Raw genomic sequence first — 27,797 nt, 5'->3', positions numbered from 1 at the left:
AACGATAGCACCAATGATTAACTCCAGGCCATCCCAGATTCCACCCAAATAACCACCGAATGCGTGTGTTCCCCGACTCTTGGAATACAGTGTTCCCTCGATTTTCACGGGTTCAAACATCGCGAAAAGTCTATACCACGGTTTTTCAAAAATATTAATTTAAAAATACTGCGCGGGTTTTTTCCCTATACCACGGTTTTTCCCACCCGATGACGTCATATGTCATCGGCAAAGTTTCGTCTGCCTTTAATAAATATTTTTTTTAGTAAACTTTTAATAAATAAACATGGTGAGTAATGATCTAAATGGTTGCTAAGGGAATGGAAAATTGCAATTTAGGGGTTTAAAGTGTGAAGGGAAGGCTTGTACTGTTCATAGCTAGAAATAGTGTATTTACTTCTGCATCTCTACTTCGCGGAAATTCGACTTAGAAACATAGAAACATAGAAGACTGACGGCAGAAAAAGACCTCCTGGTCCATCTAGTCTGCCCTTATACTATTTCCTGTATTTTATCTTAGGATGGATCTATGTTTATCCCAGGCATGTTTAAATTCAGTTACTGTGGATTTACCAACCACGTCTGCTGGAAGTTTGTTCCAAGAATCTACTAGTCTTTCAGTGAAATAATATTTTCTCAGGTTGCCTTTGATCTTTCCCCCAACCAACTTCAGATTGTGTCCCCTTGTTCTTGTGTTCACTTTCCTATTAAAAACACTTCCCTCCTGAACCTTATTTAACCCTTGAACATATTTAAATGTTTCGATCATGTTCCCCCTTTCCCTTCTGTCCTCCAGACTAGACAGATTGAGTTCATGAAGTCTTTCCTGATACGTTTTATGCTTAAGACTTTTGCGGGCGGTCTCGGAACACATCCCCCGAGAAAAGCGAGGGAACACTGTACTCTCGAAGTAAATGCATTAGGCAGCACTGGGAAAAAGTATTACAAATGTTTTTATAATTTAAATTTTTTGAAATGTACAGATTGACACGCGATTCAGAGCCATCCCTCGGGACCCTGGACCCCCCCCCCCGCTCCCCCGAGATAGGAAGAAGCACATTATATCGACGCATTCACACTTTCAACATAATGCAATACGTCTTCTTCCAAGATGAAGTCACAATTCCTTTGACATCCAAGGTGCGTTCTAGGGTCAGAAGCGTTGGCAGCCTCAGTGCAACTTTGTAAAGGAACCTGGCGCTATAATTCCTCTCCCTGCTGCAGCCCCTTAGGTTGGAAACAAGTGCTTTTATTTCTATGAGGCTCCGAGCTATTGATTCCCATCCCGGTGGATTGGATCCACAAACAATTTTTTTTAAAAAGGAGAATCATGGGAATCCGGTTCCAATGGGACTGAGCTGAATGAAAATGTCAATTTCATCCAAATGTCAATTCCACCCAGTTCCGTCCATTGCTACATTGCCTTGTTCCTCCCCTGCCAATAATCAATATTATCTCCATGCATTGGAGCTGCGTCCATTCAGAAATTGTTGTTTTTCTCTGGCTGCCAACAATAAGTGCGTCAGAAACTCGTGGAAGTCTTTGCCACCCACCACAACAAATAAGAAGGGCAGATCTGGCTGCGTGTAGGAAGTCAACCCTACGTCTGGGCAGGGGGGTCTTCTTCCCTCCGTAACCCACCGGCAACAAGAATGGGACGCTTCTGTTGCCGTCCGATTCGGTTGGCAGCTGCCGGGCTTGGGAAGAGGTGTTGAAGACCCCTCGAAACCTCAAACTCTCCTTCCTTCAAGGCGCCTCTTCATCGTCAGAGATGATGAGCATCCGTTTCTCGAGGCTCTTCTTTGTCTTTTTGCTCTGCGAGGCCTCCACCGGGGGGCTGGCGTGGCCGTTCTGCCCGGGGCCCCCTCCCCTCTCCTGCATGGATTGCTGCGTGTATTGTTGGTAGGTCGGGGAGAAATTGTGGATGGCGTCTTGGACGATGTCTTGAGGACTCATGGTTTCCTTCAGCCCACTGGAGATGCTTTGCAATGGGGCCAGGCCTACTGGAAGAGGCAAGGAAGGGGACAGAAGGGAATGGACAAACAAGACCTTTTTCCCCCCTTCAAGCCACTAAGATCCCGCTGTATAGAGAGCTGGTGAGACCCCGTTTGGAATACAGTGTCCAGTTCTGGAGACCTCACAAAAAAGAGATGGATAAAACTGAATGGGTAATTTATACATGGTATGTTTGTATGTATGAGTGGTTTTTTAAATTGGGGCTTTTTAGATTGTTTTTAATATTAGATTTGTTTACATTGTCTTTTTATATTGTTGTTAGCCGCCCCGAGTCTTCAGAGAGGGGCGGCATACAAATGTAATAAATAAAAATAAATAAATAAAAATAAAAGACGGGCTACAAGAATGGTGGAAGGTCTTAAGCGTAAAACGTATCAGGAAAGAATCAATGAACTCTATTTGTAGAGTCTGGAGGACAGAAGGAAAAGTGGGGGACATGATCGAAACATTTAAATATGTTCAAAGGTTAAATAAGGTTCAGGAGGGAAGTGTTTTTAATAGGAAAGTGAACACAAGAACAAGGGGGCACAATCTGAGGTGAGTTGAGGGAAAGGTCAGAAGCAACGTGAGAAAATATTATTTTACTGAAAGAGTCGTAGATGCTTGGAACAAACTTCCAGCAGAAGCGAAAACAAACTTCCCTTCTGTCTTCCAGACTAGACAGATTTGAGTTCATGAAGTCTTTCCTGATAAGTTTTATGCTTAAGACCTTCCACCATTCTTGTAGCCCGTCTTTGGACTTGTTACAAACATAGAAACATAGAAGACTGACGGCAGAAAAAGACCTCCTGATCCATCTAGTCTGCCCTTATACTATTTCCTGTATTTTATCTTACAATGGATATACAGTATGTTTATCCCAGGCATGTTTAAATTCAGTGACTGTGGATTTACCAACCACGTCTGCTGGAAGTTTGTTCCAAGGATCTACTACTCTTCCAGTGAAATTGTTCAATTGATCCATCTCTTTTTGTAGGTGAGGTCTCCATAACTGGACACAGTATTATTCCAAACGGGGCTCACAATCTCCCTCTTCCTGCCTGTTATACCTCTAGCTCTGCAGCCAAGCATTCTACTTGCCTTCCCTACCGCCTGTATCGCCGAATATTATTCAGTTCTGTATGACTGAAATCCTTAAATCCAGGTTACCTGTGGTGCTTTCCTTTTTATCTTGGTACACCTGGCAGGTGAAAGCGTATCGCAGGGCAACGGAAGCAAACAGCATTTCGATACAGATGATGAAGTTCTGGTACCCGGCTGCCACGGTGCCCGCTCCCACCGCCTTTCCATCAATGATCTGAACTTCTGGGATGACCCCACATTTCTCCAAGATGGCCAGGAGCATCCCTGCAAAATAGGAACGGTTGCAAAACATGAGCGAGGGTTCACAAGTGGATTTTCCAGGAAATGTCCAAAGGAACCTACATAATTGTCTGAAACATAGAAACATAGAAAGTCTGCCCTTATACTATTTCCTGTATTTTATCTTACAATGGATATATGTTCATCCCAGGCATGTTTAAATTCAGTGACTGTGGATTTACCAACCATGTCTGCTGGAAGTTTGTTCCAAGCATCTACTACTCATAGAAACATAGAAGACTGATGGCAGAAAAAGACCTCCTGGTCCATCTAGTCTGCCCTTATACTATTTCCTGTGTTTTATCTTAGGATGGATCTATGTTTATCCCAGGCATGTTTAAATTCAGTCACTCTGGATTTACCAACCACGTCTGCTGGAAGTTTGTTCCAAGCATCTACTACTCTTTCAGTAAAATAATATTTTCTCATGTTGCTTTTGATCTTTTCCCCCAACTAACTTCAGATTGTGTCCCCTTGTTCTTGTGTTCACTTTCCTATTAAAAATCCTCCCCTCCTGAACCTTATTTAACCCTTTAATGTATTGAAATGTTTCGATCATGTCCCCCCTTTTCCTTCTGTCCTCCAGACTATACAGATTGAGTTCATTAAGTCTTTCCTGATACGTTTTATGCTTAAGACCTTCCACCATTCTTGTAGCCCATCTTTGGGCCCGTTCAATTTTGTCAATATCTTTTTGTAGGTGAGGTCTCCAGAACTGGACACAGTATTATTCCAAATGGGGTCTCACCAGCGCTCTATATAAGGGGATCGCAATCTCCCTCTTTCTGCTTGTTATACCTCTAGCTATGCAGCCAAGCATCCTACTTGCTTTTCCTACTGCCCGACCACAAGTCTTAAAATTGCCAAGTTTGAAGACCTCTGCCTTCAGCCCTGCCCACCCATGACAGGAAGTAGAGCGACTCGCCTTGCCAAAAGGAGAGGAAGATGACCGCCTTGATGGTGAGGAACTTCAGGACCGGCTCGAAAGGTCTCAGGAGGTCCATGGTGGCGAAGTAGAAGAGGAAGAGGGCGTAGAGGGCCAGGCTGACGGAGAAGTTGTAGATGATGGTGATGTAGAGATACCCGCTGTGGATGCTGGGGAGCAAAAGCATTAAAAAGAGGCGGGATTCCTCATTAGGAAGCATTCCCTTTCCAAAATGGTCACAGATCCCCCCCTTTTCCACCCCGTCCCCTCCAATTCTCACTTGAAGTCGCCATCGTGGTACTTCCCAAACGCTTGGAGAACGATGGTGAGGATGGCCATGACGGGTTTGACGATGCAGAACTGCAGGGTGGCCTGGAAAGAAAGCCAAGAAACGGATCTGTTGAAGCCACTCAGCTTCTGTGCCTCGGTTGTCCCCTAAACCAGGGGTCCCCAAACCTTTTACACAGGGGGCCAGTTCACTGTCCCCTCGGACTGTTGGAGGGCCGGACTATAAAAAAAAACTATGAACAAATCCCTATGCACACTGCACATACCTTATTTTAAAGTAAAAAGCAAAATGGGAATGTACTATTTAGAGGGGGGGGGAAGAAGTCTGAAATTCATATATGTTTATGTTTTGTTTTTAATTTTCTTTTGTTAACATCTGATTGGCTATACAAGGTTTTCTAGTTTCCTGTCACTCATCCGTGGGCCGGATAAATGGCCTCAGCGGGCCACATGCAGCCCGTGGGCCGTAGTTTGGGGACCGCTGCCCTAAACCCTTAATCCAGGTTTTGGGTCTAATCTAGGATCCCCCACAAACACTCCAATCCCCGAGGGTCGCCCAAAAAGCAATGCACCAATTATTTTTTCTCAGCCTACAGTCATGGTACAAATGTGAATACGACAAAGCGGCAGGGAAGATAAATAGATTTAACTGCTGCTAAAATGGCATTTTCATAGTCTGAGCATCTTTGGGCAACGACTGTCCGCAATTTCCCTCTATGCCTATAAAGTTTGAGTTTAGTTTAAGTTTTATTGGATTTATATGCCGCCCCCCTCCAAGGATTCGGGGCGGCTTACAACATATAAAAAGACAACATATGTCGAAATCCAATTAATTAAAAATTAATTTTAATTAACTTAATTAAAAGTTACATCTAAATACTAAAGAAGCAATTAAAATACACACATATCCATTCAATCAACAAACCCACTATACATATTTGGCTTTCCCAAATAATACCCATGTTACACCAACACTCCGCAGTCTGCATTGGTTGCCGATCAGTTTCCGGTCACAATTCAAGGTATTGGTTATGACCTATAAAGCCCTTCATGGCACCGGACCAGATTATCTCAGGGACCGCCTTCTGCCGCACGAATCCCAGCGACCAGTTAGGTCCCACAGAGTGGGCCTTCTCCGGGTCCCGTCAACTAAACAATGTCGCTTGGCGGGACCCAGGGGAAGAGCCTTCTCTGTGGCGGCCCCGGCCCTCTGGAACAAACTCCCCCCAGAGATTAGAATTGCCCCCACCCTCCTTGCCTTTTGTAAGCTTCTTAAAACCCACCTCTGCCGTCAGGCATGGGGGAACCGAGATACACTTTCCCCCTAGGCCTTTACAATTTTATGCATGGTATGTCTGTATATATGTTTGGTTTTACAATCAGGGTTTTTAACTGTTTTAATATTGGATTGTCATATGCTGTTTTTATTACTGTTGTTAGCCGCCCCGAGTCTACGAAGAGGGGTGGCATACAAATCCAATAAATAAATAAGTAAGTAAATAAATAAACAAACAAACAAACAATTAAACAAACAAATAAATAAACAAATAAATAAATTCAAAGGCAGGAGAAATGCAAATATTTCACACAACAGAAAACGGGAACCTTCAACGTTTTGCCTGGGGAGAATGAACCGAAACAAGTTTAAAGAATAAATAAAGTAAATGGCCTCCCTGGAACCCCCATGGATGGCAGAGAACCAATCAGTTGTAGCTCTATTCCATCAGGCGCTCTATTCCTCACCTGCTTGCAGAACCGAAGAAAGCCAATGGAGTAAGACATCCCGCGGAGACAGCAAGTCCCATAGAGACAACTAGAACTAAGAAAAAGCCGAGACATCAATCAGCCCAAGCCCTGGGGCCTTAAGGGCGATAATTGTGGGTGTGAAGTGCTCCCAGTGAAGGGCTACCAAAAGTGTTACTACCACGCTATGGGTGTATCTTATGCCCTGCATTTTCTTTCAACATCTTTCGGTGCAAATTGGGTGCTCTGGGGTGGAGCTCCAATTTCACTACCCCACTGTGTCCCATCCCCGGTCTGGGGGAGTAGCCCACCCCTAAATATTCCCAACTATAATCAAGAGCTAGATATACGCTAGCGATGGTCAACGTACACAATGGGCTTCCCTCGGATTTCCGCCATGATGGTACTTTCTCCTCCAAGATATTCAAAGCAGAGGCTCAGGAAGCTGTAAATCACAAATGCTGCAAAAAAAAAAAAAGATTATTTGTTAGGTTTAATTAATTTTATTTCATTTATTCGACTTCTGTCCTGTAGGACTCAGTCAGGGCAGCTTGCAACAATAAAAGACAATACAATGATACAATAATGAAAAAAGAGGTCGAATAACAACAATAAATAAAACCCGAAGACCCTAACAAACCCAAATTATAACACACACACACCAAAAAAACCCCAATCTAACAAACTTGACTGTAAAAAATATGACTTTAGCAATCGAGTTGTCGAAGCATGGAACTCATTACCGGACTCAATAGTGTCAACTCCCAACCCCCAACATTTCTCCCTTAGACTCTCCACGATTGACCTCTCCAGGTTCCTAAGAGGCCAGTAGGGGGCGTACATAAGTGCACTAGTGTGCCTTTTGTCCCCTGTCCAATCGTCTTTCCTTTATCTCATATATCATATATATTTTCTTCCTTTCATATATCTTCTTCTCTATTTTTACATATTATCTTTATACATATTACTTCATGTCTATTCTCTTCCATGTGTACTGTGTATTGGACAAATGAATAAATAAATGAATAAATAAATAAATAAACTAAACATTCATACCAACAAACATAATTCAGGTGTTAAAATTCAGGGCCCCCAGGCCTGTCGACAAAGATGTTCATCCTACCTTTATTACTTGATAGGTACCGTATTTCACCCCCCAAAAAAGAGGGTGAAAATTTGGGTGCGTCTTATACACTGAATGTAACCCCACCCAGCTTCTCCAATGGAGGTTCCAGAGGATTTTTTTCAACCTGCGTTTCAGAGGCTGGGTGGGACTACAATGGAGATTTCACAGGCTGAAAAAAAGACTCGGAAATGGAGAAAAAAACAAGGCACAGAGCTCACAACCTGTTGCTAAAGTTCACCTAATTGGGGAGGTTCAGGGAAGCCTGATTCCATCTCCCAATCAAGTTACTGTTGGTCTTGACATTTTAAATAATCTCAATATCACAGTATCACAAGTTGTACAATCAATTAATCAGTTTTACAATCAATTAATCAATCACTCAGTCAATTGAACAGTCAGTTAATCAGTTAATAACTCAATTAATCAATTAATTTAAATAGTTTAAATAATTTAAATAGTTAAATAGTTCGAATAAAATTCAAGTAGAATATATTATTTTTTATCTAAAAATCACACAGCTACAATTTATGAAAATAAGTTATAATCACTCTAATCAGTTCAAACGACCCAATTATTAAGATATTAAGGATATTAAGTGAAAGGATCTTGTGTATTTAGTTATTAATTTAATTATTCAACTAATTAATTGGTAATTGTATAACTAAGGTGTGTCTTATAGTCCCAAAAATACAACAACTCAAGACAGCAATATAGATAATCCTCATTCCTTCTCTTTGCCCCACAACTCTCTAAGGCAGTGATGGCAAAACAGCATGGGTTTGATCTATTGCACCTGCTCAAGTGCCCACACCCATAATTCAATGCCTGCGGAGGGCAAAAACAGTTTCTCCCGCCCTTTGGAGGCCCTCTGGAGGCTTGAAGCAGCCCATTTCCCAACTACTGGTGGGCCCAGTAGGCTCGTCTTTCACCCTCCCCAGGCTCCAAAGGCTTCCTTGGAGCTGAAGGAAGGTAAAAATGCCCTCACCCATCCCCCTGGAGGCTCTCTGGAAGCCAAAAACGCCCTCCCGGAGCCTCTGTGCAAGCCAAAAATCAGCTGGCTGGCATACACATTCACGTTGGAGCTGAGCTAGGGCAATGGCTCTTGTGCCAGCAGATATGGCTTCATGTGCCATTACTGGCATATAATATAACAATACAGTACAACGGCAAATCTAATTGAATTTAAAATTACAATCCAAAACCCCCCAATATTTTAAAACAATCATACCAGTTCAATCATACAACATATATCTCGTTTCGTTGGCCAAGGGGCTGAGAGCTAATGGCCCCAAGCCTGGCAGCATTGCATTATTGTAATTATCTTGGTGAAGAGTTTGGGAGGGGGGGTCAAAATGTATACTTCTTCCTGGGGGAGGGCGTAAGAGAAAATAATTGAGAAACACTGGTCTACGACATGTCTTTCCTGCCTTTCCACGCCCTGGAAGGATTGCGTAAAAGTTTTGCCTCTGAACTTGGACCCTTCCTTATCAGGAAAGACTCCATGGACTCCATCTGTAGAGTCTGGAGGACAGAAGGGAAAGGGGGGACAGGATCGAAACATTTAGTATGTTAAAAGGTTCAATAAGGTCCAGGAGGGAAGTGTTTTTAAGAGGAAAGTGAACCCAAGAACAAGGGGTCACAATCTGAGGTGAGTTGGGGGAAAGATCAGAAGCAATGTGATAAAATATTATCTGATTGAAAGAGTCATAGATGCTTGGAACAAACTTCCAGCAGACATGACTGGTAAATCCACAGTAACTGAATGTAAACATGCCTAGGATAAACAGATCCATCCTAAGATAAAATACAGGAAATAGTATAAGGGCAGACTAGATGGACCATGAGGTCTTTTTCTGCTGTCCATCTTCTATGTTTCTATGAATGAAGAAGGAAGGAAAGAAAGGGAAGGGAGGGAAGGAAGGAAGGAAGGAAGGAAGAATCCACAGGCACTGAATTGAAACATGCCTGGGATAAACAGATCCATCCTAAGATAAAATACAGGAAATAGTATAAGGGCAGACTAGATGGACCAGGAGGTCTTTTTCTGCTGTCCATCTTCTATGTTTCTATGAATGAAGAAGGAAGGAAAGAAAGAGAAGGAAGGAAGGAAGGAAGGAAGAATCCACAGGCACTGAATTGAAACATGCCTGGGATAAACATAGATCCATCCTAAGATAAAATACAGGGCAGACGAGATGGACCAGGAGGTCTTTTTCTGCCATCAATCTTCTAGGTTTCTTAAGTTTATGCCAACCGAGTGCCAGCCTCCACACCCACATATCCAGGGTACGTAGTTCTCCAGAGACAGCCGTGAATCCCAACTCACCTTCGTAGCAGTCCCGCACCGAGTCAAAGTAAACGTAGTACTGATGGCTGCCGATGAGCAGGAGGCTGAGCCAGGAATCGAAGGCGTAAATGGGGACGATGAAGAGAATCCGGATGATGTAACGCTGCTCGTTGGGGATGGTGTAATTTTTCAGGTGCAAGAAGATCTGAGAGGAGAGAAAAAGAAGGGAAGACACACAACGCAGGATTAGATGCCGTGTTTCAGGGAGAAAAAACACACAGAGGCAGTAGATAGATTTGTGGGAATGTGGTTGCCTGTACAGTGGTACCTTTATCTACAAACGTCTCTACTTACAAACTTTTCTAGCTAAAAACTGGGTGTTCAAGATTTTTTTGCCTTTTTTCAAGAACCCGAGCCTCCAAAACTGTAACCAGAAAAGGCGGGGAGAAGCCTCCGTGGGGCCTCTCGAGGAATCTCCTAGGAGGCAACAGGGCCGGAAAAGCAGGGAGAAGCCTCTGTGGGGCCTCTCTAGGAATCTCCTGGGAGGATACAGGGTCGGAAAAGGCGAGGAGAAGCCTCCGTGGGGCCTCTAGGAATCTCCTGGGAAGAAACAGGGCCGGAAAAGCAGGGAGAAGCCTCCGTTGGGCCTCTAGGAATCTCCTGGGAAGAAACAGGGCCGGAAAAGGCGGGGAGAAGCCTTCGTGGGGCCTCTCTAAGAATCTCCTGGGAGGAAACAGGGCCAGAAAAGGCAGGGAGAAGCCTCCGTTGGGCCTCTCTAGGAATCTCCTGGGAAGAAACAGGGCTGGAAAAGGCGGGGAGAAGCCTCCGTTGGGCCTCTCTAGGAATCTCCTGGGAAGAAACAGGGCTGGAAAAGGCAGGGAGAAGCCTCCGTGGGGCCTCTCTAGGAATCTCCTGGGAAGAAACAGGGCTGGAAAAGGCGGGGAGAAGCCTCCGTTGGGCCTCTCTAGGAATCTCCTGGGAAGAAACAGGGCTGGAAAAGGCAGGGAGAAGCCTCCGTGGGGCCTCTCTAGGAATCTCCTGGGAAGAAACAGGGCCGGAAAAGACAGGGAGAAGCCTCCGTGGGGCCTCTCTAGGAATCTCCTGGGAAGAAACAGGGCTGGAAAAGGCAGGGAGAAGCCTCCGTGGGGCCTCTCTAAGAATCTTCTGGGAGGAAACAGGGCCAGAAAAGGCAGAGAGGGATCTCCTGGGAGGAAACAGGGCCTCCACCCTCCCTGTGGTTTCCCCAATCGCATGCCTTATTTGCTTTTACATTGATTCCTATGGGAAAAATTGCTTCTTCTTATAAACCTTTCTACTTAAGAACCTGGTCACGGAACGAATTAAGTTGGTAAGGAGAGGGACCTCTGTATGTGTCTCCCCTGAAGACCTTCTTAAAGACCAACCAAAATGAGTTTTGTGGAGCTGGAGGACACAAATACTACACATATCTGCTTGGGTGGCCTTCAACCTGGTATTCGTCTCAAAGGTGCTTTTTCAAGAGGCAACTGGCATTTCTGGTTTTGCTTCGGAGATGTTTGCTTTCATCCAAGAAACCTTTGGCTCTTAATAATAATAATAACAACTGAGTTGGAAGGGACCTTGGAGGTCTTCTAGTCCAACCCCCTGCTTAGACAGGAAACCCTACACCACTTCAGAAAGATGGTTATCCAACATCTGCTTTAAAACTTGGAGGCAAATAGTTCCACGGATTAATTGGTCTAAGACAGGGGTCTCCAAGCATGGCAACATTAAGACTTCTGGGAGTGTAGAAGAAGCATCATTCTTTCTTGTGTGTAAGTTTCATTGTGTTCAATAAATAAGTGCATTACTTTCTGGGCGACCCACGTAAATGAAAAGCCACAAAACCCATCAAAACATGGGTCTCTTTTTTCCAAATTGAAAACACTTTCCCCTTCTCTTTCCAAGCAAAACTAAAGTAAGCATCTTAATGTAGAAACAAGACCACAAGTCCTGTGTGGCCACTACAGATAGGCTTTACACCTATTGCCTTGTGTGATGGCATCGAAAGCAAGACTCCACAAAACCTGACCAAACAGGTGATAATACACTGCTCAAAATAAATAAATAAAGGGAACACTCATAGAACACATCCTAGATCTGAATGAATGAAATATTCTCACTGAATCCTTTGTTCTGTACAAAGTTGAATGTGCACAACAGCAGGTGAAATTGATTGTCCATCAGTGTTGCTTCCTAAGTGGACAGTTTGATTTGATGGAGACCTCACCTACAAAAAGAGATGGATCAAATTGAACGGGTCCAAAGACGGACTACAAAAATGGTGGAAGGTCTTAAACATAAAAAGTATCAGGAAAGACTTCATGAACTCCATCTGTATCATCTGGAGGACAGAAGGAAAAGAGGGGACAGGATCGAAATATTGAAATATATTCAAGGGTTCAATAAGGTTCAGGAGAGAAGTGTTTTTAAGAGGAAAGTGAACCCAAGAACAAGGGGGCACAATCTGAGGTGAGTTGGGGGAAAGATCAGAAGCAATGTGATAAAATATTATCTGATTGAAAGAGTCGTAGATGCTTGGAACAAACTTCCAGCAGACATGACTGGTAAATCCACAGTAACTGAATTGAAACCTGCCTGGGATAAACATAGATCCATCCTAAGATAAAATACAGGAAATAGTATCAGGGCAGACTAGATGGACCGTGAGGTCTTTTTCTTCCTTCAATCTCTATGATTTCACAGAAGTTTGATTTACTTGGAGTTATATTGCGTTGCTTAATAAGTGTCCCCTTTATTTTTTTGGGCAGTATATTTCTCCAAACTGATTATTATTATTATTATTATTATTATTATTATTATTATTATTATTTATTAGATTTGTATGCCGCCCCCCGCCGTAGACTCATAGACATGCCTGGGATAAACATAGATCCATCCTAAGATAAAATACAGGAAATAGTATAAGGGCAGACTAGATGGATCATGAGGTCTTTTTCTGCCATCAATCATCTATGTTTCTAAGGCTAATAATAATAATAACAACAACAATAATAATAATAATAATAATAATAATTTATTAGATTTGTATGCCGCCCCTCTCCGAAGACTTGTGGCAGCTCACAACAGTAATAAATGATGCCTTGCAAATGTGGTCTACCCCCTCTCCCATCTTACACAGCCACCTGGAAAGATGGCCGTCCCCAACAGACCCATGCAGCACGGCCACCCACCTGGTGGAAAGTAAGGATCAGCGCCGTCCAGACGAAGAGTCCTGAGATGGCCTTTGCGGTGGAGGTGGTCAAAAAGAGAGGTTGGGTCTCCTGGGAATGATTCTGATCGGCCCTTAGCTGGGAACCGTCCTCCACGATCGAATGGCTGGAGAGCATTGGCGGAGAGAAGAAATGGAACGAAGTAGCCACCATGCTGGAGGTCAGGAGCTTATCCGGGGCAGGAGAAGACTGGTTGAAGGCACGCGTCATGGTATTCACCTGCTGGAGGTGTGGGAGCAAAGGTGAATGTGTTAGGGAGGAGCATCGCACGAGGAAAATTGCCCTGATTGGGAGGAAAGGTCAAGGTGAATTGGATTGAAAAAGACGCAGATTCACTGGTCAGCAGCAATTTCGTTGCCTTAAATCTACGACTTGTTTTCCATTAACTTTTGCGCCTCTGGATCCAAAAATAACCACCGTTTTTGTCTATCACGTCAACTTTTAAAGCTACAGGATACCCTCAAAAGTCATACAAATTGTGCATATAAACTTACCAAATATACTGTTTACGAAGAATAATTTTATTCATACAAGGGCTATAATATACTGCTCAAAAATAAAAATAAAGGGAACACTTAAGCAATTGTATTGGCAGTTCTGTGTTAGCAAATACTTCAGAAGAAAAGGATTTAAGGGTCGTGATTTCTGACAGTCTCAAAATGGGTGAACAGTGCAGTCAGGCGGTAGGGAAAGCAAGTAGGATGCTTGGCTGCATAGCTAGAAGTATAACAAGCAGGAAGAGGGAGATTATGATCCCGCTATATAGAATGCTGGTGAGACCACATTTGGAATATTGTGTTCACTTCTGGAGACCTCACCTCCAGAAAGATATTGACAAAATTGAAGGGGTCCAAAGACGGGCTACAAGAATGGTGGAAGGTCTTAAGCATAAAACGTATCAGGAAAGACTTCATGAACTCAACCTGTATAGTCTGGAGGACAGAAGGGAAAGGGGGGACATGATCGAAACATTTAAATATGTCAAAGGGTTAAATAAGGTCCAGGAGGGAAGTGTTTTTAATAGGAAAGTGAACACAAGAACAAGGGGACACAATCTGAAGTTAGTTGGGGGAAAGATCAAAAGCAACATGAGAAAATATCATTTTACTGAAAGAGTAGTAGATCCTTGGAACAAACTTCCAGTAGACGTGGTAGATAAATCCACAGTAACTGAATTTAAACATGCCTGGGATAAACATATATCCATTGTAAGATAAAATGCAGGAAATAGTATAAGGGCAGACTAGATGGACCACGAGGTCTTTTTCTGCCGTCAGACTTCTATGTTTCTATGTTTCTAAGCAACACAACAACACTGTGGGCCACAGAATGCTGGAGTCGATGGGCTTTGGCCCGATTCAACATGGCTTATGTTCTTAAGTATTGCAAAATCTCCCTTCCCTCCACACTCTGGGGCAGCGGGAAGTGGTATTTCCACTACTGGTTCTTCAGAACCTGCTGGATTTCAGTCCTGCAAAGGCTCCAAATGTTGCAGAGCCTTGACCGTTACATTAACCCTACACCCTGTGTATCTAAATTAGAAAGTCACGTGTTGCTCAAAAGTTTAGCAATTGCTGTTAGATTTCCCAACTGTTGGAGTTAGAAGGGGGGCTGTGAAACCTCCTCTTCCTCTGAGTTTCAACAGAATAGAAAGTACAATTTCTTTTTTTTTTTTCTATTGGAGAGAACCCCCAGGGACAATCCAGTGGCTATTAGAGGCACAAGGGTCTTTTCAATTTGCACCTCTCGTTTCTCTTCTTTGATGATGCCGGAAGCCTTTTGTTTGCAAATTCCAAGCAAAGCAAAATAATAAATTGTCCAAGCTTCCAGGACTAAATGGACAGGGTCAAATCCAGCAGGTTTATTTATTTATTTTATTTATTTATTGGATTTGTATGCCGCCCCTCTCCGCAGACTCGGGGCGGCTAACAACAACAATAAAACAGTATATAACAAAATCCAATACTAAAAACAGTTAAAAGCCCATTATATAAAACCCAATCCTATATACAGACATACCATGCATAAAATTGTAAAGGCCTAGGGGGAAGTGTATCTCAGTTCCCCCATGCCTGGTGGCAGAGGTGGGTTTTAAGCAACTTTCGAAAGGAAGGAGGGTGGGGGCAATTCTAATCTCCGGGGGGAGTTGGTTCTGAAAAGCTTCTGGAGAACCGGTAGCAGAAGTTTTGAGTAGTTCGGAGAACCGGCAAATACCACCTCTGGCTGGACCCAGAATAGGGTGGGAATGGGGATTTTGCAATATTTATTTATTTATTGGATTTCAATGCTGCCCCTCTCCAAAGATTCGGGGTGTCTTACAACATATTAACCCCCCCCCCAGTAAATTACAATAAAATCAATCCAATTACATTAAAATTACAATGTAATCTAAAATCCCTAATTAAATTAGAAATCAACCACAGCCATTCATACAGAAATCAAATGATTATTCATTGGCCAGGGGTGAGATCTCCGGGGGGGGGAGCTGATTTCAGAGGGCCGGGGCCACCACAGAGAAGGCTCTACTCCTAGGCCACGCCAAGCAACATTGTCTAGTTGACGGGGCCTGGAGAAGGCCGACTCTGTGGGACCTAACCGATCGCTGGGATTCATGTGGTGGGAGGCAGTCCCACAATTAATCTGGTCCGATGCCATGTAGAGCTTTATGGGTCATAACCAACACTTCGTATAACCTTGTATAACCAATAACCTTCGCCTGCCACGCCCATAGAACCCGGTAGTTTAAAAAAATTGGATTTTACACTGCTAATTCCCTCAACTCTGTCAGACTTTCTACTAAATCTGCACTTCTATTCTACTAGTTTTTCTCATCATTCCTATCACCCATTTCCTCCCATGTTGACTGTATGACTGTAACTTGTTGCGTATATCCTAAGATTTTTATTAATATTGCTTCTTCATTGCTTATTTGACCCCTATGACAATCATTAAGTGTTGTATCACATGATTCTTGACAAATGTATATTTTATTTTATGTACGTTGAGAGCATATGCACTAAGACAAATTCCTTGTGTGTCCAATCACACTTGGCCAATAAAAATTCTATTCTATTCTATTCTATTCTATTCTAGACAAATGTATATTTTCTTTTATGTACGCTGAGAGCATCTGCACCAAGACAAATTCCTTGTGTGTCCAATCACACTTGGCCAATAAAAATTCTATTCTATTCTATTCTATTCTATTCTATTCTATTCTATTCTATTCTAGACAAATGTATATTTTCTTTTATGTACGCTGAGAGCATCTGCACCAAGACAAATTCCTTGTGTGTCCAGTCACACTTGGCCAATAAAAATTCTATTCTATTCTATTCTATTCTATTCTAGACAAATGTATTTTTTCTTTTATGTACGCTGAGAGCATCTGCACCAAGACAAATTCCTTTTGTGTCCAATCACACTTGGCCAATAAAGAATTCTATTCTGTTCTATTCTATTCTATTCTATTCTATTCTAGACAAATGTATATTTTATTTTATGTACGCTGAGAGCATATGCACCAAGACAAATTCCTTGTGTGTCCAATCACACTTGGCCAATAAAAATTCTATTCTATTCTAAACAAGGGTGGAGTTTATACATCTATTCTGGTCGTCTCTTTCCTAGCATCAAACTAATAATATACAGTACTTGTATTTTTAGGGAACGTGTTCGTGGAGCCGTCTGGGTTTTCACATTTCCCTCTTTTAGCTTATCCATGCCTTACATTTCTCCCACCTTCTATTCTAGGCATTAAGACATACATATACACACACACAACTTTTTTTTTTCCTTACAAGAAAGGCATTGATTACAAAAATAACTTTATGATAGACTGGCAACTAAGGATGTAGACCAGCTGCTCCATTTAATTAATCTTTGCGTAGTTGAGCTATTGTCAATTCTGCCCCTATCTTAGCTGTCCAATTTAGCCATCAGCCCCTCTATAGTTCTGTAAATCTGAATAAATCACAAGAGCACACAACAGATTCAAGCTCAATATTAACCTCTCCAAACTTGACTGTAAAAAATACGACTTAACCTCCACCTAATTTTCATCTTAGAAATATAGAAACATGGAAGATTGACAGCAGAAAAAGACCTCCTGGTCCATCTAGTCTGCCCTTATACTATTTCCAGTATTTTATCCGAGGATGGATCTATGTTTATCCCAGGCATGTTTAAATTCAGTTACTGTGGATTTAACAATCACGTCTGCTGGAAGTTTGTTACAAGCATCTACGACTCTTTCAGTCAAATCACATTTTCTTACATGGTTTCTGATCTTTCCCCCAACTAACCTCACATGGTGCCCCCTTGTTCTTGTGTTCACTTTCCTATGAAAACACTTCCCTCCTGAACCTGTCCCCCCTTTCCCTTCTGTCCTCCAGACTAGACAGATGGAGTTCATGAAGTCTTTCCTGATACGTTCTATGCTTAAGACCTTCCACCATTCTTGTAGCCCGTCTTTGGACCCGTTCAATTTTGTCAATCTCTTTTTGTACGTGAGGTCTCCAGAACTGAATACAGGTCTTCTCATTGCAAAGATGCAGTGGTGGGTTTCTACCAGTTTGGCCCAGTTCAAATGAACTGGTAGTGGTAGCAGGAAGCTCCACCCACCCACCCAGATGTCACCATGGACATTCTGTACATGCGCAGAAGCAGCATCGCATATGCGCTCCCATTCCTGAACTGGTATCAAAGGGAAGTGGAACCCATCATTGCAAGGATGGCAAAAAAACAAACTTTTTTTGAAAAGACGCACCTGTACTACTACTATTTTAAGTCACCTGCCCCATTTTAAGGGCTTCTATTAAAAATAATTACATTTTTAATAAAGAGGCAAAGGCATCTTCGTTAATTAAAAAGTTGCCCGTTTCCCTAAAGCGTAAGAGCAATGAACAGATCAAGCTTTCAGGAGCCAATTACAGCATATCTCTAATTAAGAAATGCTTTGGTTAAGATTCATTTATTCACCCTAGAATTTAAGACAAAAGGAGCCTCATTTATTCAACTCAAGGCAGGAAACAATTAAAACATCCCAGTCCAGCTTCTGTTTGAATGTATACTATAAAGATGGACCAGCCCTTGACTGAGTAAGGGGCTATTTATTTAACCGGTGAGATCACAATTGCTCAAATTTCTTTTTAGTTTCTTCCTTATTATCATAATCAACAAATAAAGAGAAAGAAAAAAAGAAAGAAGAAGAGAAAGAAAGAAAAAGAAAGAAAGATAGAAAGAAAAAAGAGAAAGAAGGAAGGAAAGAGAAAGAAAGAAAGAGAAAGAAAGAAGGAAGGAAAGAGAAAGAAAGAAGGAAGGAAATAGAAAGAAAGAAGGAAGGAAAGAGAAAGAAAGAAGGAAGGAAATAGAAAGAAAGAAAGAAGGAGAAAGAAAGAGAGAGAAAGAAAGAAAGAAGGAAAGAGAAAGAAAGAGAAAGAAAGAAAGAAGGGAAAGAAAGAAGGAAGGAAAGAGAAAGAAAGAGAAAGAAAGAAAGAAAGAAGGAAGGAAAGAGAAAGAAAGAAAGAAGGAAGGGAAAGAAAGAAGGAAGGAAAGAGAAAGAAAGAGAGAGAGAAGGAAGGAAAGAGAAAGAAGGAAGGAAGGGAAAGAAAGAAGAAAGAAAGAAAGAAGTATAGGATAAAGGGGGAAAGAAAAAAGCATTGACTTCCAACTTATTTTTCAGTGCAGCAAAGTATAAAAATAAAATTACACCTTTAACTTTTAACTTAGTATTTTTACACCAACATATTAATCCTTCCTTCAAGATTTTTTTAATGTCTCGAGCACAAATTTCCAAGCGATTTCCAGGCAGAAACAAAAGTAGACAGATTTTCTTCTGTTAAAACAGTTCCCTTTGCTAACTCTGCTAACCATCCTTTTTATTCTTTCCATATATTTTTCATTGATTTATTTAATTCCCAGCATTTAATTTGGCTTTAATGTAAGCGACATTATGAGTCTGGAAAACGTAAACCATCTCAACCGATGAGAGCAATCACTTGTCTTTAAAAAAGAGAAAGACCTTTTTGGGGCCCAGTTGAAATTTCCATCACCTCCCTTTCTTACAACCTTATCCTTTTTTTTTTTTTGCTTTGCCAATTAACCCAAGTTTTTAGTTGTTCCGTTACCTATTCGATGGATCCAGGCTTCTGGAATTCTTTCCAAACCGAAGGAGAAATTGCCCGAGTGAGCTTTCCAGACACACAAATCCTCGTTATGAATCCACCAGATTTATTTATGCCCTTTCCAATTGCAAGGGTTAAGACTTTCCAGGGCGAGATAACATGCTTACTCACTCCCCGTGTGGTAGACGATGCGAGTAGTCTTACGCTTACAAATACACACGGGAGCCTAAAAATAAACCTCTCCCTACTCCTCGGAGGAGGGAAAGAGAACCAGAGGGTGGAGGGATCGCCAAAAAAGCTTCTAGAGTTGTTAACCTGATCCTTCGCAGCTTCTGCTCAGGCAATCTCACACTACTCACAAGAGCCTACAAAACTTTTGCCAGAACCATCCTAGACTACTGCTCATCTATCTGGAACCCACACCACATCTCAGACATCAACACCCTTGAAAATGTCCAAAGATATTTCACCAGAAGAGCCCTTCGCTCCTCCACTCGAAACAGAATATCCTACGAAAATAGACTAACAATCCTGGACCTAGATAGCCTAGAACTACGGCGCCTAAAACACGATTTGAGTATTGCCCACAAGATCATGTGCTGCAACGTCCTACCGGTCAATGACTACTTCAGCTTCAACCGCAACAACACAAGAGCACGCAACAGATTCAAACTTAATACGAACCACTCCAAACTTGACTGTAAAAAATATTATTTCAACAATCGAGTTATCGAAGCGTGGAACTCATTACCGGACTCAATTGCGTCAACCCCGAACCCCCAACATTTCTCCCTTAGACTCTCCACGATTGACCTCTCCAGGTTCCTAAGAGGCCAGTAAGGGGCGTCCATAAGTGCACTGGTGTGCCTTTTGTCCCCTGTCCAATTGTCTTTCCTTCCTCTCACTTATCATATATATTTTCTTTCTTTCATATATCCTCTCCTCTAAGTTCACTTTTACCCTTATATATATTACCACATGTCTTTTTTTTCTTCCTATGTATTTGTGTATTGGACAAATGAATGAATAAATAAAATAAATAAATAAATATGAGGAGCAAATCCAGCTGATGGTTGGGTGAGTGAGTGGTTGATTGGTTGGTTGAGCAGTTCCTCGACCAGAAGCTTTGAGCTCAAGCCCGGTCACCACAACATTGGACGATGCAATGAGGTTACACAGATTATTCCAGCCCTCAGCTGACCACCAGAGTCCTCCCCAGCTTCAGGTGTTCTGTTCAGTCAACCACTTGGCTCTTTGGCCATCGGAGGGCTGGCCAAGGAAGGGAGCTTTGGAGCAAGGTACACTTGGCTGCTCCTATCGCAACATCAAACATTAACCAAGCCCGTGAAGGGAAGAGACGTCGCAAGAGGCCGAGATAGCAGCATTCCCTCCTTTCTTGTTTGCTTTCAAAGAATACAGAGCAGTCCTACCAGCTGGGAAAAACCCAAAAACCACTTTAAAAAGAATAAATAACCCACGGTAGAAGAAGTGGACAGAGAATGTCAGAAGCATTGGTTGCCGATCAGTTCCGGTCACAATTCAAAGTGTTGGTTATGACCTATAAAGCCCTTCATGGCACCGGACCAGAATATCTCCGGGACCGCCTTCTGCCGCACGAATCCCAGCGACCGGTTAGGTCCCACAGAGTGGGCCTTCTCCGGGTCCTGTCAACTAAACAGTGTCGTTTGGCGGGACCCAGGGGAAGAGCCTTCTCTGTGGCGGCCCCGACCCTTTGGAACCAACTCCTCCCAGATATCAGAGTTGCCCACACCCTCCTTGCCTTTCGTAAGCTCCTGAAAACCCACCTCTGTCATCAGGCATGGGGGAATTGAGACTTTCCCTCCCCCTAGGCTTATAAAATTTATGCATGGTATGCTTGTATGTATGATTGGTTCTTTAAATTGGGGTTTTTAAAATTAATTTAAATATTAGATTTGTTTATATTGTATTATTATTGCTGTTAGCCGCCCCGAGTCTGCGGAGAGGGGCAGCGTACAAATCTGATTAATAAATAAATAAATAAATAAATAAATAAATAAATAAATAAATAAATAAATAAGCGTCTAATCGAAAAATATATACATATAAACTACACTGCTCAAAAAAAATAATAATAAAGGGAACACTCAAATATCACATCCTGGATCTGAATGAATGAAATATTCTCATTGAATACTTTCTTCTGTACAAAGTTGAATGTGCACAACAGCAGGTGAAATTGATGGTCAACCAATGTTGCTTCCTAAGTGGACAGTTTGATTTCACCGAAGTTTGACTGACTTGGAGTTATATTGTGTTGTTTAAGTGTTCCCTTCATTTTTTTGAACGGTGTAATTTTGAAAGCCCCAGAGGAGTCCCTGCCTTTTCTGCTATTAAAAAGGATTGTTATCTGTTCCCCTGAAACTAGTTTTAGGTCGGGCAGGTGGTTCTAAGGAATCCCAGACCAACTGGATAAAGAGAACTTATCCAATTTGCCTGGGGAAAACAAGAGCAATTTTTTAACATGTCATCTGTATAATAATAACAACAACAGAGTTGGAAGGGACCTTGGAGGTCTTCTAGTCCAACCCGCTGCTTAGGCAGGAAACCCTACACTACTTCAGACCATTGGTTATTCAACATCTGCTTAGAAACTTCCAATGTTGGGCCATTCACAACTTCTGGAGGCAACCTCTGTTCCATGGATCAACCGTTCTGTCAGGAAATTTCTCCTTAGTTCTAAGTTGCTTCTCTCCTTGTTTAGTTTCCATCCATTGCTTCCTGTTCTACCCTCAGGTGCTTTGGAGAATAGGTTGAGTCCTGAGATATTGGAAGACTGCTATCATGTCTCCCCTGGTCCTTCTTTTCATTAAATCAGCCATGCCCAGTTCCTGCAACCGTTCTTTGTATGTTTTAGCCCCCAGTCCCCTAATCCTCTTTGTGGCTGTTCTCTGCACTTTTTCTACACTCTCAACATCCCTTTTGCATCCTGGCGACCAAAACTGAATGCAGGATTCCAGGTGTGGCCTTACCAAGGCCTTATAAAGTGGCATTAACCCTTCGCGTGATCTTGATTCTCTCCCTCTGTTGATGCAGCCTAGAACTCGGTTGGCTTTTTTGGCAGCTGCTGCACACGGCTGGCTCCTATTTAAATGGTTGCCATGCCAATGTATTTCAGGCGGTACCTTTGGAAGAACCAAAAATGGTCCAGCAAGCTCCAGATGAGCTCAAAAGAGCCTCTTACAAACTTCCCTGTCACATTGTCATAGAAACATAGAAGATTGACGGCAGAAAAAGACCTCATGGTCCATCTAGTCTGCCCTTCTACTATTTCCCGTAGGATGGATCTATGTTTATCTCAAGTATATTTAAATCCAGTTCCTGTGGATTTACCCACCACGTCTGCTGGAAGTTTGTTCCAAGCACCTACTACTCTTTCAGTCCAATAATATTTTCTCATGTTGCTTCTGATCTTTCCCCCAACTAACTTCAGATTGTGTCCCCTTGTTCTTGTGTTCACTTTCCTATTAAAAACACTTCCCTCCTGAACCTTATTTAACCCTTTAACCTATTTAAATGCTTCGATCATGTCCCCCCTTTCCCTTCTGTCCTCCAGACTATACAGGTTGAGTTCATGAAGTCTTTCCTGATACTTTTATGCTTAAGACCTTCCACCATTCTTGCAGCCCGTCTTTGGACCCGTTCAATTTTATAATTTTATCAATATATGTTTAAATTCAGTTCCTGTGGATTGACCAACCTAGTCTGCTGGAAGTTTGTTCCAAGCATCTACTACTCTTTCAGTCCCATAATATTTTCTCGCGTTGCTTCTGATCTTTCCCCCCAAACTAATTGTATCTTAACCACAACCGGGCACCCGCTCCTTCATTCTCAACCGTCTTATTTACCCACGGTCTCAGTGATGGCTATAACTCAAGGACTTCCTGTATTTAGGATGTTAATTCTCGCCGCCGAGGTAACCGTGGGGAGACGGGGAAGAATTTCAGAGAAGCGCGCATCGCTCACCTCGGCTTTCATGAGCCCAGCAAACCTGTCGCGTGGCCCAGACACCAGAGGTGCCCGCTCAGAACTCGGCAGCCTCTTCTCACCTACTATCAGCCGGATTCTTGCACCGTGAGCAAAGCAGGTGGGGCTGAGCTCCACCCTGGGGCCTCTGTTTATTCTGAGCGATGGGGCTGGGCTTTGTCGCTTCCTGGGCAAACAAGCCAGCCCAACTTGCTTTAGCCTGGAGTGGGACGGGCCTTTTAGCACCGCCTTGCTTAATCAGCAGCAAAGCGACTTTTCCAGAGTTTGATGTGGGGCAGGCACAGGAGCTGGGCCTTTTCGAGCCCTTAACCCAGGTTCCTGTAGGCTGGCATAAAAACCCTCCTTGCCTTCTATTATTATTTATTTATTTATTGGATTTGTATGCCGCCCCTCTCCGTAGACTCGGGGCGGCTAACAACAGTGATAAAAACAGCATGTAACAATCCAATACTAAAACAACTAAGAAACCCTTATTGTAAAACCAAACATACATACAAACATACCATGTGTAAATTGTAAAGGCCTAGGGGGAAGAATATCTCAGTTCCCCCATGCCTGATGGCAGAGGTGGGTTTTAAGGAGTTTACAAAAGGCGAGGAGGGTGGGGGCAATTCTAATCTCCCGGGGGAGTTGGTTCCAGAGGGCCAGGGCCACCACAGAGAAGGCTCTTCCCCTAGGCCCCGCCAAACGACATTGTTTAGTTGACGGGACCCGGAGAAGGCCCACTTCTGGTCGCTGGGATTCGTGCGGCAGAAGGCGGTCCCGGAGATAATCTGGTCCGGTGCCATGAAGGGCTTTATAGGTCATAACCAACACTTTGAATTGTGACCGGAAACTGATCGGCAACCAATGCAGACTGCGGAGTGTTGGAGTAACATGGGCATATTTAGGAAAACCCATGATAGCTCTCGCAGCTGCATTCTGCACGGTCTGAAGTTTCCAAACACTCTTCAAAGGTAGCCCCATGTAGAGAGCATTGCAGTAGTCGAGTTTCGAGGTGATGAGGGCATGAGTGACTGTGAGCAGTGACTCCCGGTCCAGATAGGGCCACAGCTGGTGCACCAGGCGAACCTGGGCGAACGCTCCCCTCGCTACAGCTGAAAGATGTTTCGGCTGAAGTGGGTCCTGTGCTTTTCTTGGATCAACAGCTGCACAATATAATTTGCAGGGACTGTTGCTAGGAATCTTTACTTCCCATCCTAGATACCAGGAGAGAGTGAGTTCCATTTCCTGCCACAGGCAATGAAGCCAGCTGGATAACCTCAGACCAGTGTTTCTCAACCTTGGCAACTTGTAGATATTTGGACTTCAACTCCCAGAATTCCCCAGCCAGCGAATGCTGGCTGGGGACTTCTGGGAGTTGAAGTCCAGATATCTTCAAGGTTGGGAAACACTGCCTTAGACCAATCACCAGGAGACAGCAAATTCTAATTTTGTCTTAGTCAATGAAGCCGGCTAGATACTTAGACCAATTACCAGGAGAGAGTGAGTTCTAGTTTTGTCTTTACACAGAAGTAACCACTATCATCTCCCATTGGGTTTACCCTCTGGTAAAGACTTCAGAGGAGAATCAGAACTGCAGAAAAACAATGTCTGCCAACCCACCTTCCATTGCGTATACTGGACGAGTCAAAAAGAGGCCGGTGAAAATATTGACTGACCTCTCGCATCCTGGACATAAACTATTTCAACTCCTACCCTCAAAACGTCGCTACAGAGCCCTGCACACCAACACAACTAGACACAAGAACAGTTCTTTCCCAAATGCCATCACTCTGCTAAACAAATAATTCCCTCAACACTGTCAAACTATTTACTAAGTCTTCACTACTTTTACTACTAGTTTTTTCTCATCATTCCTACCACCCATCTCCTTCCACTTATGATTGTGTGACTGTAACTTGTTGCTTGTATCCTTATGATTTTTATTCATATTGATTGTTTCTTCATTGCTTATTTGACCCCTATGACAATCATTAAGTGCTGGACCTCATGATTCTTGACAAATGTCTCTTTTTCTTTTATGTACACTGAGAGCATCTGCACCAAAGACAAATTCCCTGTGTGTCCAATCACACTTGGCCAATAAAGAATTCTATTCTATTCTATTCTATTCTATTCTAGACAAATGTCTCTTTTTCTTTTATGTCCATTGAGAGCATCTGCTCCAAAGACAAATTCCTTGTGTGTCCAATCACACTTGGCCAATAAAGAATTCTATTCTATTCTATTCTATTCTATTCTATTCTAGACAAATGTCTCTTTTTCTTTTATGTCCATTGAGAGCATCTGCACCAAAGACAAATTCCTTGTGTGTCCAATCACACTTGGCCAATAAAGAATTCTATTCTATTCTATTCTATTCTATTCTATTCTATTCTAGACAAATGTCTCTTTTTCTTTTATGTCCATTGAGAGCATCTGCTCCAAAGACAAATTCCTTGTGTGTCCAATCACACTTGGCCAATAAAGAGTTCTATTCTATTCTATTCCATTCCATTCCAAAGGCAGGCGAAGGTACTTGAGATTTTCTCTTTGACTGAATTTTCCATAGCCTTCTGCAGAACTTCAAAGCATTTTTTTTTTCATTTGACCGAATCAGAATTAAATTAAATCGACAGGAATGCAGAGGTGGACAGACATCACTTAATGTAAATACTTGTGTCCAGGGGGTGGCACAGAACCAGCACTCTGCATTCAGAGTATTGGGATTCAGTCTTAATGCCATAATCCTCAGGAGTTGTTTGGGGCAGACCTTGTCAATCTCGGAGGAATTTACTTTACTCAAGTCTATTGTGTGGAGGCAGACAGTGGGATTATTTTATCTTTCAGTCTGATCTACTGCTAGGTTGATTCTGTATGCCAGTCTTTAATTGTAAAAACACGGCCAAGGTCCTTAATGCCACATTCTTATACATGTCTATATGGTACAGTATCTATCTATCTATCTATCTATCTATCTATCTATCTATCTATCTATCTATCTATCTATCTATCTATCTAATCTATCATATCAATTATCTCTTTCATCTATCTATGTGTCTGTCTGTCTGTCTGTCTGTCTATCTATCTATCTATCTATCTATCTATCTATCTATCTATCTGTCTATCTGTCTATCTGTCTAACTGTCTATCCGTCTATCCGTCTATCCGTCTATCTACCTGCCTATCTACCTGCCTATCTACCTGCCTATCTACCTGCCTATCTATCTATCTATCTATCTATCTATCTATCTATCTATCTATCTATCTATCTATCATCTATCTATCTATCTATCTTTCTTTCTTTCTTTCTTTCTCCTGTATCTATCTTCCATCTTCTCCCTCCTTCCCTCCTTCCTTCCCTTAAACAGCATGCAGTACTTTTTCAAACGCCCACCCTCTTGTAGTAAATCAGAGAAACTAAAAATAAAAAGGTCCATTAAAACTTCCGACCCTTGCAAAATCGGGACCACAGACCAGCTTTATCTCGGTACCGGAGCTCTGTTTACCTTCGTGGTTCTGAAAAGCAGAATTTTTTTTCTGGGTGGGCGAATTTACTTAGCAACTTACTAAGCCTTTGCTCTCAGACCAATAAACTATCCGATTGAAGGCTCCGACCCAACCCGCCTCCAGCCTCGCCCCGTTTCCCGGGGTTCGCGCTTTCCACCCGACCCCGGACGGCCAGAGTTCGCCCCGGTGCCAAGCCCAGCCTGGAACTCACTTGCCCGGCATCCCGAAGCCAGAAGGCGAGGGGTGCGAAGGTTACGGCCGCCGAGTCCTCTTCTTCCCCTGGGGACGAATTTTGCGCTTGGAAAGATTTTGCGCCTAGAAAGAATTGGCGCTTGGGAGGAGAGCCGGGAAGTTTGCGCCAGTTCCTGCGCTTTTCCTCGGTCCGGAGAGCTTCGCAACGCGGACTTCTCCCTTCCTGCCTCTCCCTTTGCCTTACCTGCGCTACCTGCCCGATCTCCGGCCCAGGAAGCGGCCGGCCGTCCCACCTGGCGCTCCGCCCGGCCGCTCTTTGCTTTCCCGGCCGGCTGCCGGCCAGCACCTTCCCCGGAGGCTCCTCCTCTTCCCTCTCCCGGCCCGGCTGGGTCGGGCGGGGAGGCGGCCAGGCTTCCCTTGCCGCTCCGGGACTCGTGCCAGGCGGTTTTTCCCCTGGCGGAGAGGATTTGCGCCGCGCGCCTCCCGACTCTGCGCTCCGGGGCGCGGCCTTAAGCTCCGGGGACTTCCCCCTGGCGGGAACCCCCAACCCATTTATTTTGCAAGCTGGGTTGTGTTCAGACTAACAAGGGTTAGGAGGGGACCCTGGAGGTCTTCTAGTAGTCCAACCCCCTGCTCAAGTAGGGAGGTGGTAGAGTGGTTCTCAACCTAATGCCGCGACCCCCTCCCTTCCTCCTTTCTTTCCACCCTCACTCCTTCTCCTTTCCCTTCCCCCTTCCTTCCTCACTGCCTCCATTCCTTCCTTCCACCCTCCCTTCCCCCTTCCTTCCTTCCCTCCCCCCCTCCCTCCTTCCCTCCCTCCCTTGCTCCCTACCTCCTTTTCCCTTTCCTTCCTTCCTTCCTCCCTTAATTGTTTTAGTGTTTGTAATTCTATATTGTTTTATTTTATGTTGGAGGAAAAAAACCTATGCCTTCAAAAAGTTGCCATGTCTGAAGACCTCTGTTT

At 43.2% G+C, this 27,797-nt stretch overlaps 1 protein-coding gene across 11 annotated transcripts; it reads right to left on the bottom strand.

The window, feature by feature from the left end:
- Positions 1-930: 930 nt before the first annotated feature.
- Positions 931-27,613, bottom strand: TMEM184A (transmembrane protein 184A). Of its 11 annotated transcripts, none has more exons than XM_070761387.1 (9): positions 26,853-27,613; positions 12,960-13,220; positions 9,787-9,952; positions 6,705-6,795; positions 6,335-6,410; positions 4,584-4,675; positions 4,304-4,473; positions 3,166-3,363; positions 931-2,000 (listed from the first exon to the last, which is right to left on the bottom strand). In XM_070761387.1, the coding sequence occupies exons 2-9, from the start codon at positions 13,206-13,208 to the stop codon at positions 1,747-1,749; spliced, it is 1,296 nt and encodes a 431-aa protein (XP_070617488.1). In that variant the 5' UTR covers positions 13,209-13,220; positions 26,853-27,613; the 3' UTR covers positions 931-1,746. The 11 variants fall into 11 exon arrangements, with proteins under 11 accessions (XP_070617488.1, XP_070617485.1, XP_070617486.1 ...); XM_070761384.1 differs by having other exon boundaries at positions 931-2,003; positions 27,078-27,358; XM_070761385.1 differs by having other exon boundaries at positions 931-2,003; positions 12,960-13,217; positions 27,078-27,312.
- Between the last annotated feature and the right edge of the window lie 184 nt (positions 27,614-27,797).

Source organism: Erythrolamprus reginae, chromosome 9 (genome assembly GCF_031021105.1).
Source record: "Erythrolamprus reginae isolate rEryReg1 chromosome 9, rEryReg1.hap1, whole genome shotgun sequence".
NCBI classification, from domain to species: domain Eukaryota; kingdom Metazoa; phylum Chordata; class Lepidosauria; order Squamata; family Dipsadidae; genus Erythrolamprus; species Erythrolamprus reginae.
Note: the sequence above shows the minus strand (reverse complement) of the source record. Positions and strands in the feature narration are given on the sequence as shown.

What these genes read in the sequence shown, in the direction of transcription:
- TMEM184A (XM_070761379.1), bottom strand. An exon ending in ATCCGAGGGAAGCCCATTGT is followed by an intron (nt 6,411 to 6,704) that starts GTACGTTGACCA and finishes GCTTTTTCTTAG; the next exon opens with TTCTAGTTGTCTCTATGGGA. An exon ending in TAAAAAGGAAAGCACCACAG is followed by an intron (nt 2,004 to 3,165) that starts GTAACCTGGATT and finishes TGCCTCTTCCAG; the next exon opens with TAGGCCTGGCCCCATTGCAA.